This window comes from Taeniopygia guttata, chromosome 30 (assembly GCF_048771995.1).
Source record: "Taeniopygia guttata chromosome 30, bTaeGut7.mat, whole genome shotgun sequence".
NCBI classification, from domain to species: domain Eukaryota; kingdom Metazoa; phylum Chordata; class Aves; order Passeriformes; family Estrildidae; genus Taeniopygia; species Taeniopygia guttata.
Window position 1 is genome coordinate 296,451 of NC_133055.1, and position 15,466 is coordinate 311,916.

General features: G+C 59.8%; 1 protein-coding gene across 4 annotated transcripts; it reads left to right on the forward strand.

Moving 5' to 3' along the window:
• The first annotated feature begins 313 nt into the window (after nucleotides 1-313).
• Nucleotides 314-14,481, forward strand: SLC44A2 (solute carrier family 44 member 2 (CTL2 blood group)). Of its 4 annotated transcripts, none has more exons than XM_041711808.2 (22): nucleotides 314-467; nucleotides 3,201-3,249; nucleotides 3,619-3,692; nucleotides 3,772-3,856; nucleotides 3,956-4,040; nucleotides 4,317-4,433; nucleotides 4,613-4,673; nucleotides 4,807-4,930; nucleotides 5,167-5,250; nucleotides 5,880-5,992; nucleotides 6,162-6,293; nucleotides 6,790-6,889; nucleotides 7,540-7,632; nucleotides 7,889-7,973; nucleotides 8,062-8,324; nucleotides 8,401-8,495; nucleotides 8,865-8,968; nucleotides 9,308-9,381; nucleotides 9,484-9,554; nucleotides 9,683-9,771; nucleotides 10,135-10,219; nucleotides 11,904-14,481. In XM_041711808.2, the coding sequence occupies exons 1-22, from the start codon at nucleotides 425-427 to the stop codon at nucleotides 12,008-12,010; spliced, it is 2,133 nt and encodes a 710-aa protein (XP_041567742.2). In that variant the 5' UTR covers nucleotides 314-424; the 3' UTR covers nucleotides 12,011-14,481. The 4 variants fall into 4 exon arrangements, with proteins under 4 accessions (XP_041567742.2, XP_041567741.2, XP_041567739.2 ...); XM_041711807.2 differs by having other exon boundaries at nucleotides 355-467; nucleotides 10,628-14,481; XM_041711805.2 differs by lacking the exon at nucleotides 314-467 and adding an exon at nucleotides 1,247-1,813 and having other exon boundaries at nucleotides 10,628-14,481.
• Nucleotides 14,482-15,466: the final 985 nt, after the last annotated feature.

Sequence of the window (15,466 nt, forward strand, 5' to 3'; positions counted from 1 at the left end):
CCCCCAGACCCCCGGACCCCCCACGGGAGGGTCGCTGTACCCCCACATCCTCCCCTCGGGGGGGTCCCCGCACCCCCAGATTCCCCCCGGGGGTCTCTGTATGCCAACACCCCCACTCTGCGCGACCCCCGAGCCCCCAGACCCCAAATTCCCCTCGGGCACCTTCCAGTTCCCCACCCCGGCGAATTCCCGCACCCCCAGGACCCCCCCCCGCATCCCCCGGTCCCACCGGAGCCCCGGGCGGGGCGGGACGGCCCCGGGCCCGGCCCCGGGGGCGGATCGGTGCTGAGGGCCGGCCCGGAGCCGCCCCGCCCGCAGACACAGCCCGGGGCTACCGGGGCTACCGGGGGTACCGGGGATACCGGGGGATACCGGGGGATACCGGGGGATACCGGGGGGCTCCGGGACTACCGGGGGAGCCGCCATGGACCGGCCCGCGGGCAGGAGGGACCCGGACGGCGATTACGGTACCGAGCACCGCCCCGGACCCCCGAATTTGGGACCCCCGGATTTGGGACCCCCGGCTTTGCGACCCCCGGCTTTGGGACCCCCGGATTTGGGACCCCCGGATTTGGGGTCTCCCAGATTTTGGGCACCCTCAGGGTTTTGGAGACCCCCGGCTCGGAGCCCCTGGGGTTTGGGGGGACCCGCAGGGGTTTCAGACCCTTCAGGCTTGGGGGTCCCCCTGGTTTTGGGGGTTGGAGAACCCCCCAAGTCTGAAGACACGCAGGTTTAGGGACCCCCGCGTTGGGGACCCCCGTTTTGGGGACCCCCGCGTTTGGGACCCCCCGCGTTTGGGGACCCCCGCGTTTGGGGACCCCCGCGTTTGGGACCCCCGCCTTTGGGGACCCCCGTTTTGGGGACCCCCGCCTTTGGGGACCCCGTTTTGGGGACCCCCGTGCAGCCCCGGGACACCCCCGAGGCGGCGGCGCGGGCGGTTTGGGGTCCCGCACGGTTTGGGGGCTCCTGGGGGGCTCCGGGCTGTGTCGGGGGCTCGGGGTCAGGCCGCGGGGGGGTCCCGGGAGGTCTCGGGAGTGTCCCCGGTGCCCGCTCCGACACCGGAGGGACGGAGGGACACGGGGGCAGCGCCGGGACCCCTCCCCGCGGGCACCGGAGCCCCCGACCGGCGGGACCCTCCGTGCCCCCCGTTTTTCCGCGGGCGGGGGCTCCCCCGGGCCGCCCTTTGTTCCCGGTGCGGGGGGGGGACCGCAGCCCTGACATCACCGGCGGCCTATGGGCGCCACCGCCGCCGCCGCCGCTCCCGGTGATTTATTTACCGAAGGAGAACCGGGGCGGGGATGGCACCGGCGTCACCGCGGGGGGAGCGGGCACCGCCCGCCGGCCCTTCCCGGCAGGAACCGGACATTTCCCGCCCGTTCCCGACCTCTGCACTGGGCTTGGCGGGGCCGCACCGCGCCCCGGGGCTTCCCGGTACCGGAGCCGCAGCTCCTCGGTTTGCCCCGGTGCCTGAATTCCCCGGTAACCCCGGGACCGGAGCTCCCCCGGGTTCCCTCCGGTGCCACCCGGAGACGGAGCCAGGACTCGCCGGTGCCCCCGGAGCCCCCCGGAGCCCCCCGGTGCCGGTGCCGGTGCCGGTGCCCGCCCCGCCGCGCTCTCTCCGGGGCGGGGTTCGGGCCCCGTTCGTGCCCCGGAGGGCGGATTTTGGGGGCCCGTGACGGAGGCGGGGTCGGCTGAGCCCTGCCCAGCCCAGCCCGGCCCGGCCCGGGGCGAACGGGGACGGAGCGGGGACGGCGGCGGGACCGGGGGATCGCCGGGATGGGGGGACACGGGGACAACTACTACGGCAAACACGGTAACGGCGGCGGGGGGCTCGGGGGCGGATTTGGGGGGTCAGAACCGCGGCCGGGGCTCGCTCGGGGGTCTTTGGGGGCTCGCCGGGGGTCGGGGCTCCGTTCGGGGATCGCGGCGGGTCGGGGGCACCGCCCTCTGCGGGCCGGGGGCTCTTTTGGGGGTTCGCGGAGGTTTTGGGGGTTCCTGCGGGTGGGGACCGGCGGTTGGGCGCGGGAGGAGCGAAAGGGCCGCGGGGAAAGGCGGAAAACAGCCCCAAAAGCGGCGGAAAACGGGGCAAGAAAGGGCGAAGCGAAGCGAAAGCAAAAGCGGCCGCGCCCCGCACGGGGGTCCCGCGGTTTTGGGGGGCTGGGGGGGGCTGGGGGTTTTGGGGAGGGGGGCTGAGGCGGTTTTGGGGTGAAGCTCCCCGGCAGCCGCAGAACCGGCCCGACCGCCGGGACAAAAACCGGCTCCGGCGGTTCTGGGGCGTCACCGGGATCGGCGGCCCCGGGGCTGTCCCGGGATCGGTTCTGGTTCGGTTCTGACCCCCCCGCGCTGCTCTTTAGGGAGGTTTGGACAGGGGGGGTTCGATCTCCCCTCCAGACCCCCCCCAAAATATCCCAAACGGGGCTCCCCCCCCCCAAAATCCCCCCTTAATCCTCGGCCCCCCTGCCCCGGGCCGCTCCCACGCTGGCTCCGTTCCCACCCTAAAAATAAAGCGGAGCGGCGGGGGCAGAGCGGCGCCGAGGCGGGGCCGGGGCTCTCCGGGACCCCCGGTGCCCCCCCGACCCCCGCCCGGTACCGCCGCCCCGGCCCCGCTCTGCCCCCGCGGCTCCTCGGGGCTCCCATGGAATTTGGTGATTCCCTGGGATTTGGGGTGTTCCCCTGGGATTTGGGGTGTTTCAGTGGGATTTGGGGTGTTCCCCTGGGATTTGGGGTGTTTTTGTGGGATTTGGGGTGTTTCCCTGGGATTTGGGGTGTTTCTGTGGGATTTGGGGTGTTTCCGTGGGATTTGGGGTGTTTCAGTGGGATTTGGGGTGCTCCCCTGGGATTTTGGGGTGTTCCCCTGGGATTTGGGGTGTTCCCCTGGGATTTGGGGTGTTTCAGTGGGATTTGGGGTGTTTCTGTGGGATTTGGGGTGTTCCTCTGGGATTTGGGGTGTTTCCCTGGCATTTGGGGTGTTTCCGTGGGGTTTTTGGGCAGAGCCACCTGTGGAAATGAGTTTTCCAAGGGAATCATCGTTTCCCAGCCCGCAGATGTTTTTCCTCCTGATCACGCTTATCCCGAGGATTTTTATGTTTTTTTGGGGGGCAGCGTTTGGCTCCCCACTGCACGCTGCGGGGCGAGGAGGATGAGGAGAGCCTTCCTCCCGCCCCAGCGTTCCCCATGGCCGCTCCTCTTCCTCCCCACAGGAACGCCACAGAAATATGACCCGACTTTCAAAGGTCCCATCTATGACAGGTAAGGAGAGCCCCACGGTGACCCCAAATCCTGTGTCCTCCCCAAATCCAGGGTCCCCAAATCCAGGGTCCCCAAATCCAGGGTCCCCAAATCCAGGGTTTCCAAATTGAGGGTCCCCAAATCGAGGGTCCCCAAATCCTGTGTCCTCCCCAAATCCAGGGTCCCCATTTGAGGGTCCCCAAATCCTGTGTCCTCCCCAAATCCAGGGTCCCCAAATCGAGGGTCCCCAAATCCAGGGTCCCCAAATCGAGGGTCCCAAATCCAGGGTCCCCAAATCCATGTCCCCAAATCCAAGGATCCCCAAATCGAGGGTCCCCAACCCGAGGGTCCCCAAATCGAGGGTCCCCAACCTTGCTGTCCCCCGCGCAGGGGCTGCACCGACATCGTCTGCTGCGTCCTGCTGGTGGTGGCCATCGTGGGCTACGTGGTGGTCGGCGTCGTGGGTAGGTGCTGGGGGGATCAGGAGGGGTCTGGGGGCTGCAGAGGGGCGTGACCCCATCCTCATCGTCCTGTGCCCCCCAGCCTGGACCCACGGGGACCCCCGGAAGGTGATCCACCCCACGGACAGCCGCGGGCAGTTCTGCGGGCAGCAGGGGACCCCCAACGAGTGAGTGCGGACGTGCCGCGGGAGAGACCCCCAATTCCTCGGGGGAGCGTGGCGGGGGTTCCCCAAACCAAAAACGGGCGGTTTTGGTTTGTTTTGCAGGAAAAAACCTTTCCTTTTTTACTTCGACATCGTCAAGTGCGCCAGCCCGCTGGTGCTGCTGGAATTCCAGTGCCCGACCACGCAGGTACGTGGCGTTCCCCAAATTCCCCACGGAATTCGGGCCTGCAGCCCCCCGGACCGCGGCGTTCCCCAAATTCCCCACGGAATTCGGGTCTGCAGCCCCCCCTGATCGTGGCATTCCCCAAATTCCCCACGGAATTCGGGTCTGCAGCCCCCCTGGACCGCGGCGTTCCCCAAATTCCCCACGGAATTCGGTCCTGCAGCCCCCTTGATCGCGGAATTCCCCAAATTCCCCACGGAATTCAGTCCTGCAGCCCCCCCGTGTCCCCCTCCCCTGCAGATCTGCGTCAGCAAATGCCCCGACCGGTACATGACCTACCTGACGGCCCACGGGAACGCGGCGGCGCTGCAATATTACCGGAATTTCTGCACCCCCGAGTCCAAGAGCTCGAAGAAGGTGGGTGGTGGGGTCGGTGTAGAAGGTGGGTGGTGGTGGGGTTGGTGTAGAAGGTGGGTGGTGGGGTCGGTGTAGAAGGTGGTGGTGGGGTAGGTGGGTGGTGGTGGGGTCGGCGCTGCCGTGCCGCGGGGGCCATTCCCGCCCGGAGCGCTGACGTCTGGCTCGTTGTCCCCACCCAGGCTCCCCTGGAGGTGCTGCGGGACAAGGAGTGTCCGGCCATGCTCATTCCCAGCACCCCGCGTACGTCCGCAATTAGCGAGGAGCGCGTTTAACGATCCGCCGGTCTCCGTCTCAGGGATTTCGGAGGTGGTTTTGGGGGTTGGTTTGGGATTCCCGTTTTCCCAGCTGAGCAGCCCCGCTCTTGTCCCGCCAGTGGCGCGGAGATGCTTCCCAGCCATCCAGGCCAAGAAGGGCGTCATCATGGTGGGCAACGAGACCACCTACGACGACGGCCACGGGCGCCGCAGGAACGTCACCGAGCTGCTGGAAGGAGCCAAGTGAGTCCCCCTGGGCTGGTGGCCCTCGTTAAGAGCTGCTTCGTTAGCGTTCCTTTGCCTTTTTGAGGTGTCAGAAACCCTGCCCCAAAATCCCACCTTGGAAAAGCGGAGGGAGGTAAAGGAGGCGCAGTGTGGGCAGCTCCGGGGAGTTTGCTGTGGAGAATTGTTGAATTTTTGTTTTGGTTTTGGGGTCTCCTCGGCTCCGGCTCCACCGGTGTTCCCCCGTTTCCTTGCAGAAAAGCCAACGTGGTGCTGGAGACCCGGCAGCTGGCCATGAAGATCTTCGAGGATTACACGGTGTCCTGGTACTGGATCATCATGTGAGCATGGGGCAAAACTCAGGGGAAAAAAAAAATCCTCTAAAATGTCCCAAATCACCCAAAACCTCCCCCAAAATGTCCCAAAACCCCCCAAAACCTCCCCCAAAATGTCCCAAAACCTCTCCCCAAAACGTCCCCAAATCCCCAAGAACATCCCCAAATCTCCCAAGACCCCCTGAAGTGTCCCAAAACCGCCCAAAATCCCCCAAAATATCCCAAAACCCCCCCCAAATGTCCCAAAATCACCCAAAACATCCCAAAACTCCCCAAGACCTAACCCAAAAATCCCCTAGAATGTCCCAAAAATCCCTGAGAATGTCCCCAAATCCCCCAAAACCTCCCAAAATACCCCAAAGCGTCCCAGAATCCCCCAAGACCCCCTGAAGTGTCCCAAAACCGCCCAAAATGTCCGGAAACCCCCCCAAAATCCCTCAAAATCGCCCAAACCCTTCCTCAAATCCCCAAAAAATCCCCCAAAATTCACAATTCTCACAAGCCCCGGCTTTCCCACCGTTTCCACCGAGCGGAGCGCGAGCAGCAGCATCACTCCTGTCCGTTCCTGCCGTGGTTCTCCCCACGTTTGGGGGATGTTTGGGGGGTGGTGACCCACGTCTGCCTTCCTCCCGCAGAGGCCTGGTCATTGCCATGGTGGCCAGCCTCATCTTCATCGTCCTGCTGCGCTTCCTGGCCGGGATCATGGTGTGGGTGATGATCGTGATGGTGATCCTGGTGTTGGGATACGGTGAGCAGGGAGGCCTGGGAGCCTCTCCATGGATTTTTTTTCCTCCCTTGTTCTCCTTTCCCTGTTTCCAGTGGGATTTGCGCTGCGCAAGTTCACGCGCCGCGTCCTTCCGGCCGGCTCTGCTTTTCCCGTGCGAAAAAAAAGACGATTTTTCTGCTTTTTGCCGCAGGAATCTTCCACTGTTACATGGAATACGCCAAGCTGAAAGGGGAAGCGGGGTCGGACGTGTCCCTGGCGGACCTGGGCTTCCAGACCGACCTCCGTGTGTACCTCCACCTGCGGCAGACGTGGCTGGCGTTCCGTAAGCGTCCGTCCTCCTCCGGGATCGGGGTGGGACCCAAGTGGGGGGCACAGCGGATTTTTGGGCCGTTCCCACCTAAAGGAGGGACTTTGCTGGGGGCCCGGCCGTGGGGCTGTCGCTGTTGAGGCAGGATGGGGATGAGAAGAGTGATCAGAAGCTGCTGAGAGTAAAACTCCGATTTATTCAAAATACACTGGTCTTTTACACAGAGCTTCATGAGGACCAACTCCATTGGTCCCGAAGTGAAAACAACCCAAAGTGCTTGACACACAGCGATAGAACATAACTACAAACAATGTGAAAAACGAGAGAGATAAAGAATTATTTACATTCTTCTCCAGCTCTTTCCCAGGCTTTTTGCCGGGCTAGAAACTCCCAGTTTCGTTATTTGACTGAATCTGAGTCCCACGTGGGGCAGTTCCTGGGAGGAGATTTCGGTGCCCCGGGGAAGGTGAAGGTGACCCTCACCCTGCCCGGGGCTCCCTTCCCCTCCCAGTGATCATCCTGTGCGTGCTGGAGCTGGTGATCGTCCTGCTGCTCATCTTCCTGCGCAAGAGGATCCTCATCGCCATCGCGCTCATCAAGGAGGCCAGCAGGTCTGGCTGCGCCCATCGCTCAGGGTTTAACTGGGGTTTAACTGGGTTTAACTGGGGCTTAACTGGGGTTTTTAACCAGGGTTTAACTGGGGTTTTACTGGGGTTTAACTGGGGTTTAACTGGGGTTTAACTGGGGTTTTTAACCAGGGTTTAACTGGGGTTTAACCGGGATTTAACTGGGGTTTAACTGGGGTTTAACTGGGGTTTAACTGGGGTTTAACCAGGGTTTAACTGGGGTTTTTAACCAGGGTTTAACTGGGGTTTTACTGGGGTTTAACTGGGGTTTTTAACCGGGGTTTTTAACCAGGGTTTAACTGGGGCTTAACTGGGGTTTAACTGGGGTTTTTAACCAGGGTTTTACTGGGGTTTAACTGGGGTTTTTAACCAGGGTTTTACTGGGGTTTAACTGGGGTTTTTAACCAGGGTTTAACTGGGGTTTAACCGGGGTTTTTAACCAGGGTTTAACCGGGGTTTAACTGGGGTTTTTTACCAGGGTTTAACTGGGGTTTAACCGGGGTTTAACTGGGGTTTTACTGGGGTTTAACTGGGGTTTTACTGGGGTTTAACTGGGGTTTTTAACCAGGGTTTAACCGGGGTTTAACTGGGGTTTTTAACCAGGGTTTAAGTGGGGTTTAACCACCTTCTCGCAGGGCCGTCGGTCACATCATGTCGTCGCTGCTGTTCCCCTTGTGCACCTTCTTCTTGCTGTGCCTCTGCATCGCCTACTGGGCCAGCACTGCCGTGTATCCTTTCCTCTTCCTCACCCTCTTCCTCATCCTCCTGCTGTTCCCAGCGTCTCCCCAGGCACGGAGCAGGATCTGCTTGCGGATCCACCTTGAATCTCTGAGGTTTGACCCAAAACAAGCCCTGGGGTGGAAGAGCAGCAGTGGGAGCTTGGGGAGAGCGAAGCGGAGCCTGGTTTGGATTTAGGGACAGAAAGTTTGTCCCTTTTCCAAATGCGGGTTTGGAAAATGGCCTTTCCTTAGCGCTGACCCGCAGCTTCCTGTCCACCTCCAACGAGGCTGTTTACAAGGTGTTCAACGAGTCCGCGTGCCCGTTCTCCGGGCAGACCTGCAGGCCCGAGGTGAGGACCTCGGGAAGCTCAGAACCCGTCAGAGACGGGACCACGGGGTCGTTCTGGCTTGACCAGCCGTGTCCCGTGTCCTCTCCAGACCTTCAACACCAGCAACGTCACCAAGCTGTGCCCCGACGCCCAGTGCCTCTTCGCGTTCTACGGCGGCGAGACCGCCTATCACAAGTACCTCATCGTGCTGCAGTTCTTCAACGTCTTCATGTTCTTCTGGCTCGCCAACTTCGTCATCGCGCTGGGCCAGGTGACGCTGGCCGGCGCCTTCGCCTCCTACTACTGGGCCTTCAAGAAGCCCGACGACATGCCGGCCTTCCCGCTCTTCTCCGCCTTCGGCCGCGCGCTCCGGTGCGTCCGTCCCCGCCGAGGGTGGGCGGGAGCTCTGCGAGGTTGTGCTTTTATAACCGGGGTGCTCCACCCGTAGGTACCACACCGGCTCGCTGGCCTTCGGCTCGCTGGTGCTGGCCGTCGTCCAGGTCATCAGGGTCACCCTGGAGTACCTGGACCACCGGCTGAAAGGTACCGGGGTGGGACGGGAACGGGGAGGTGAGCGGGGCTGGTCTGCGGTGGTGGGGTGGAATGGGATGAGCTGCAAGGCCCTTCCAACCCAAACCATTCCATGGCGCTGGGAAGTGTTTCCCGAGGTAGGAGCCAAGGGACTCGGCCAGCCCGCCCCGGTGCCGGGGAATTCTGTGCCGTGCGACGGGAAACGTCAACAGCGAGTTGGGGCGTGGGTCTGGGCCTCGCCTTGGGTGCCCAAGGGGGCTGAGAACAGGGCTTGGATGGGGGAACTGTGGCAGCAAAAGTCTCACCAGGGACCTCAAAGCGGCTCCTGGAAGATCTGACCCCTCTGGCTTTGGTGCTGACCCCTCTCCCTGCGCCCTCCAGCTGCCGAGAACAAGTTTGCCAAATTCCTCCTGAGCTGCCTCAAGTGCTGCTTCTGGTGCCTGGAAAAATTCATCAAGTTCCTCAACAGGAACGCCTACATCATGGTGAGAGTCACCCAAAAGCAACGCCCTCGAAGGTCTGGGGCTGCCATGGGGGCAGCTCAGAGATTTCCCTGGGAATTGTGTCTCCCCATGCTGCGGGAGGGAACACGGAGCTCTGCGGTGTTTTTCGGCCTTTTGTGTGGAAAACCTTGACCACAGCCACGTTCTGTTGGCTTTGGGGAGGACCTTCTGCGGGTGGGGGTGTTCAGCTCTGGGTCCCTGCGATGCCAGACCCGGCAGTGGAGCAGAAAGCCCTTCCAGGGTGGGATTTGCACCCTCTCCTGGGTGCTGGGCTCAGTGAAGCCCCGTTTCTCTCTTCTCTGCCCGATTTTTCCGCCCCAGATCGCCATCTACGGCACCAACTTCTGCACCTCGGCCCGGAACGCGTTCTTCCTGCTGATGAGGAACATCATCAGGTGAGCTCCTGGGGCAGCCACCCCAGACGTTGGCCTTGGCTGCTTCTGTCAGGACTCGGGGCACGGAGCAGACACGGAGGCTCATCCCTGTCTTGTCTCCAGGGTGGCCGTGTTAGATAAAGTCACGGATTTCCTCTTCTTCCTCGGCAAGCTCCTCATCGTGGGAAGCGTGGGTAAGTGCCAGATTCTGGAAGTTTCTCCTCGGGGCATCCAGCTGCCGTTGCTGGTTGTGTTCATGAAGCTGCTCCTTTCCATCCCATTTTCCATCTTGCCCACCCTCGTCCATCCCTTCTTTTCCCAGGAATCCTCGCCTTCTTCTTCTTCACCCACCGGATAAAGCTGGTCCAGGACACGGCACCGCCGCTGAACTACTACTGGGTCCCAATTCTGGTGAGCTGCCCTTTCTCTTTGGGGTGACTTTAGCAGGAGAGGGCAGCGATGCCCCCACACCGACCCCTCCCCACGCCCGGCGCCTCAAGGCCCTCCTTTGTTGGAGGTGTTTTCCCGGTTGCCCGTGCAATGAGCCCTTTGTTGGCTGCCGTTGGCGCCGTGCCCGCCTGCGCTGCCCGCTTTGGCCTCCATCCAGTGCTGGCTGAGGCCTTTTGTCCCCACTCGGGCTGCTCCGAACAGTCCTGCCCTGTTCACTTCTCCTCCTTGCCCTGGGGAATGTGGGATTCAGCTCTTTCCTCCTCCTCCTCCTGCTGCTCCGGGCTCTCCGCCGGCCGCGGCATCGGCGTGCGGTTTCTCTTCCAGACGGTGATCGTGGGCTCCTACCTCATCGCCCACGGCTTCTTCAGCGTGTACGGCATGTGCGTGGACACCCTCTTCCTTTGCTTCTGTGAGTATCAGCGAAAAACCCTCTCTCCCATCAGCCTCACCCCAGAGCGTCCAGTCTGGGGGTTCGCTCCCAGTCCCGGGGTCCCTCTCTGTGGTTTTCTCCTGCTTTTTCCTTTCCTGATTCCTCACCTGCCTTCTCACCTGCTGTCCCCTGCCTGCTCCAGCAGAGACCCCCAGCCTGTCACGGGCTCCTGCATCTCTCCCTCTGTTTTGGTGCTTTGGGCTCGGTGGAATTAACTACAGCTAACCTCGATTTCCCTTTTTCTCCTCCCTGTTTTCCTTCTTTTCCACCCCTCCCGTGTCTCTGGTCACACGTTCTCCATCCTCCACCTCCGCCCTGTCTCTCCCTGCCTCCTCCACTGCTTTTCGCTCTGCCCTTCACTGCTGCTTCTTCCTGGGGCTGGAAAAGGTGAAGATCTGGAGAGAAACGATGGATCTCCGGAGAGGCCTTACTACATGTCCCCTGAGCTCAGCGAGATCCTGCTGAAGGGGCACCTAGAACCTTCCAAAAGCGCCGATAGCCAAGGCTAGGGCGGAGGCCGCGGGACCCTCCCGGCCCCTGACCCCAGCAGCGACTCCCGCGGTGCCACTGTGTCCCCTGGAAGTCCTTCGAAGGTGGCGGGCGCCGACCCTCAGTGCCCGACGGTGTCCGATCTCCTTCCTGCCCAAAATTCCGTGTTCCTGCGCCTAGAGAGCCGCCCGGCGTCGGCCGGGGCTGCGGTGGCGCCCGGCGAGGAGCGCGGTGCCCGGAGATCGTCGCGGGGCTTTGAGGCAGAGATCTTTGCTCCTGAGGGAGGGCACGAGGGATCCCGCGTGGAGGGACAGGGCTCTGCGGGTTCCGCCACCCCAAACTGGTCTCTGGGTGTTTCCTCTGTGTCTGCCTCAGCCAAGAGCACTCAAACTTTCTTTGCCCTTTCCTTGCAGTTTCCTCACCCTTTTCCTCCCCCCGTTTCTATGCAAACCATGAAATTTTGAAGGATTCCGGGTGAGGTTGCAGAGCTTTGACTTCACACCCGCTGCTTTAGCCCGGCTTGTCCCTTTTCCCAGCCACCGCAGGAGCTGTCGCCGGTGGCCATCGGGACTTGGTGGCCGCTGGGACTTGGGGGGTTTCACTCCAGGCATGCGAGGGGGTCGGGATTTCTCCTCCAGACAGCCCAGAAATGATCAAATTTTAAAAAAAAACAGCTCTTGTGGCTTGGCCTCAGCCACAGCTCCCAGCCAGACTCTCCCAGGACAAAGCCCTGCTGTTGGTGCTCCCATTTCCATCCCAGAAGGATCCAAATCCCTCTCAAAACACCCCCTGGGCGTTGCAAGCCCGGAGCTTTGTGGCTTTGTTTGGTTTCGGGGTGTTGTTTTTTCCACGGCTGGGATTTTCCAACCTCGTTGGCAGGAGGGGAATCGCTTTGCATTGGCTCCAGAGCTGTTGGGAAGAGTTGAGGGGTCCCTCCTGCCCTTGGCTCTGTTCAACTTTCCCCCTCGAGAAGCAAAACGCCCAAATTTCCTCTTCCTTCTCAATCCTTGCGGCCATTCCCGGGTTTGCTGTGTCAGAGAGAGGAAAACCCCGTTCCTCGAGGAGCCCAGAGGATTTGTTTAACCTGGGAATCGCTGTTAGAGGATCCCAGGAGCCTCCGTCACACCAACCCCACATCTGCCCCCGCCATGGGGCCGGGGATTTCTCTTTGCAGTGGAAGACCTGGAGCGCAACGACGGCTCGGCGGAAAAGCCGTACTTCATGTCCCAGAACCTGAGGAAGCTGCTCAAGAAGACCAACAAAGGCCAGCCCGACGCGTAGCGCCCGTCCCGCGTGGAATTCGCCTCTGCGGACCTTGGGCAGCGCGGGCGGATTGGTAAAATGCAGATTTTTGATGACTCGGCCTTAAATCCTTGCGCTGGTAACGACGATGAGCTTGTCACCGCTAACGAGCCGCGGCGCCCCGTGCCAGTGCCGCTGCTGGGGCAAATCCCATTCCCGAGGGTCAGCGGCTCCGGAGCGAGTTGGATTGCGTTTGATCCTGCTTTGGTCCCGGTGAGCCCTCCTGTGGGCGGCCTTCTTCGGAGATCCGAGCGGATCTGGGCGCGGGAAGGAGCCGCGAGGTTCAGGCAGCTCCTGGTGGGGCGTTTTCCTCGTGCCTCCCCTAAAAGTGGAATTGTGGCTGTGCATTCCTGCCCCCAGAGAGCTGGGACGGGCTGGCATCGCTTCCCATCCCTCGCTGCCCTTTGTCGACACCTGAGGGCCCTGGTTTGGGCCCTAATTAATTAATTATTTTAATAATAAGCTAATTTGTAGCCACTCCCGAGGGGTGAAGGTGGAGGGGAACGAGGGGGCCGTGAGCAGAATTTGGGTTTGAGGCTCTGTCCAGCTCTTGCATCTCTTGAGGACCTGCAGCTTCCACAGATTCCTCCCCAAAACGTGCATCTGGTTCCCCAAATGTGTCAGTTCAGGGCAAAGCCCTTCCTCAGCTTCCCAAATAATTCACTCACATCAGGGGTTTTGGGACACCCCCCCCAGGACATGGGGAAGGGGCACGGATGGACCTGGAGGGATTTTGGTTTCATTCCAGGTGATTTTGGCAAAGCCGTGGCAGCCAACGCCGGCCTCCAGCCAGGAGGGGGAAAAAGGGATTTATTTTTTTTTTTTGGTGTGGAAAACGGGTCAATTAACTCTAAAATGTAACTAACTCAAACCTAAAATGTAACAGAATTAACCCTCAGACCCGCTGCAGCCACAGGAGCAGGACCACCACCAACAATTGGGCTTTTTTGGGGGCTCATTTGTTAAAAAAGGATTTAAAAAATGCTCTGAGGCTTTGGGGGACAATTCCCATCTCCTCACAGGCTGGGGGGATCCCACCTTTCCCCCTCCCTGTGCTCACCTGGGATCCCTCCAGGCACTGAGGGATCCCTTTGGCTTTTTTTTATCCCAATTCCCCTTTAGGTTTTGTATCATCCAGGGGAACGTTTCTATGGCATTATCCAATCTTTTGGTGGGGGGCTTTTGTATATTTTGCTTTTCCAGGATGTTTTCGGTTGTGGTTATTTGGAGCTTTTCCAGTGAATTTCTGGGGGCACGTTTTAGTTTCTCTGACGCCGCCGGGCAGAGCTTCCCTAGCTGGAATCAAACACTCTGATTTCTCTAATTTTTCTTTTTAAAATTCCCTAAATGTTCACTTTTCCCCCTCGTTTTTCAGCGCAGCTGATCAGTGGGCAGTGGAGGAGTGCAAGGGAAAATTGAAGCCAAAAAAAATGAAGGAAAAGGTAAAACTAGAAAGGTGAAGGGAAAGACAGAGAAATGAAGGGAAAGGTAAAAACAAAGCTGAAAAAGTAACAGTAAAGCACCACAGAAAAAATCAAATTAATCTAAAAAGAGGCAAATCCTCCTTGTTTGGGATAAGTGGGAATAATCCAGGGAATAATCACCAGACCTTGTTCCACTTACAGCCATTCCAGCACCTCCAGCACGTGTCCTGCAGCTCCTGATGCTCGTTCTGGATAATTCAGTTTTTTTCCCTCCCTGTGCAGGTTTCAGGGTGGATTTGGTTTTATATGTTCGTGTTGGGGGCCGAATTCTCCCTCACTCCTCAATTTTTAGCCGTTTTCCTCCGAAATCCTGACCCTTTGGGTGTGGGAACCCTGTGGGAAGCAGCTGAGGAGTGGCAGGAACTGGGTTTGTTTGCTCAAAAAGGCAAAGGACAGCAGGAATTTGGAAGGCTGGAAGGAGGAGTGGTGAAGGAGAGAAGAAATTTGGGAAAATGTGCTCCTGGGAAAGCCGGGCTGGCTCGGCTGCCTCCCAGCAGCACAGGATTTGAGAATTCAGGATTTTTATTGCCAATAAACCCAAGTGGCTTTTTAGAGGTGATGGGGAGCAGTGAGGGAAATATTCTTGTAAATTAGGGGTTTTTTTTGGAAAACTCAGAGCAAGGGCAGCTGTCTGGGGGAATTTGGTGTCTGGAAAAGCTTCACTCCAATACTGGTTCCTGCTTCCAGGATAAAACTCCGTGTTCGAGGCATTAAATGATGGAATTTGGGAATAACAGCGCTTTTTTCTCCTGTCTAGAAATGCAGCTTGTGTCCCTACAAACGCCATGGTTCTGTGGGCAAAGAAAACAACCCCAAATCCTAAAAAAAAAAAAAAAATTGCTAAACGTGCAGGGGTGATGTTTTACAGGAAAATGCTCATTTTTTGTGTGTTTTTGAGGCATTAAGGGTGCTGTGACACTCCAGAGTCTCTGCGCGGTTCCGACAATAAAAAAGTGCCTGTTTGGACCTCGTTCTGCTGTGTGGCATCACAGGGCTGACACCAATTCCGCCACGTTTCACCCCAAAACGACCGTTTAAGTCGGAGGAGGGGGGGTCACTGATTTTGGGGAGTTTTGGCTGGATCTGAGTAATTTTCCAGCAATCCCTGAGGGTCTCCGAGAGGGAATTTTAAAAAGCAAAGTGCTCTTTCAGACACCTATTTAATGGTGTGTCCCTGGTCACCAAAAGCAGAAGGTGGTTTTGTGGTCAAATGCCTCCAAAATGGCATCTTTCAGCTTGTTCCCCTCAAAAATTCAATGGTTTTGAGGTCAAGTCACTGAAAAATCTGCATTTTTGAGGTCAAGCCCCTTCAAAAAAGGAGGTTTTGAGGACAAACCCTTTCTAAAAAGGAGGTTTTGAGGCCCAACCCCTTCCAAATAAGGTGGTTTTGAGGTCAACCCCCTCCAAATAAGGTGATTTTGAGGTTGTCGCCCTCGTAAAAAGGCGATTTTGACACCAAACCCCTCCAAAAAAAGGCACTTTGAGGTCAAAGCTTTTCACTCCTTGTCAGAGAAGGATATTCCCGGTATAACCTGGCTGGGCTCAGGTGTTTCGATGGGTTCGTGCGGTCCTGTCTCCTCCGGGAGGTCGCCCCGGGCCGTCGCTCCCCTCACGGCGTCCCCTCAGCCCGCGCCCCCCCCCGGCCCGTTCCCGCCACCGCTCCCGGCCCCGCCCCTCCCGCCCCACCCTCCCTCCTCCTTCTCCCATTGGTCCTTCCCCTTGTCCATCACGTCCTACCGGCCCACCCCATTGGCCCGCGCCCGCCCCCACGCCCGTCCCCCTCTCCTCGCCGCCCCCATGTCCATCACCCTCCCTCCGCCCTCTCCGATTCGCTCTGCCGCCTGTCCATCACCTTCCCACCGCGCCCTCCAATTGGCCCGCGCCGGCCGCGCTTCCCCCGTGGTCCCGCCCCGCCGGCGCGCGCGCGCGCGCCCCCCGCCGGCGGCGGCGG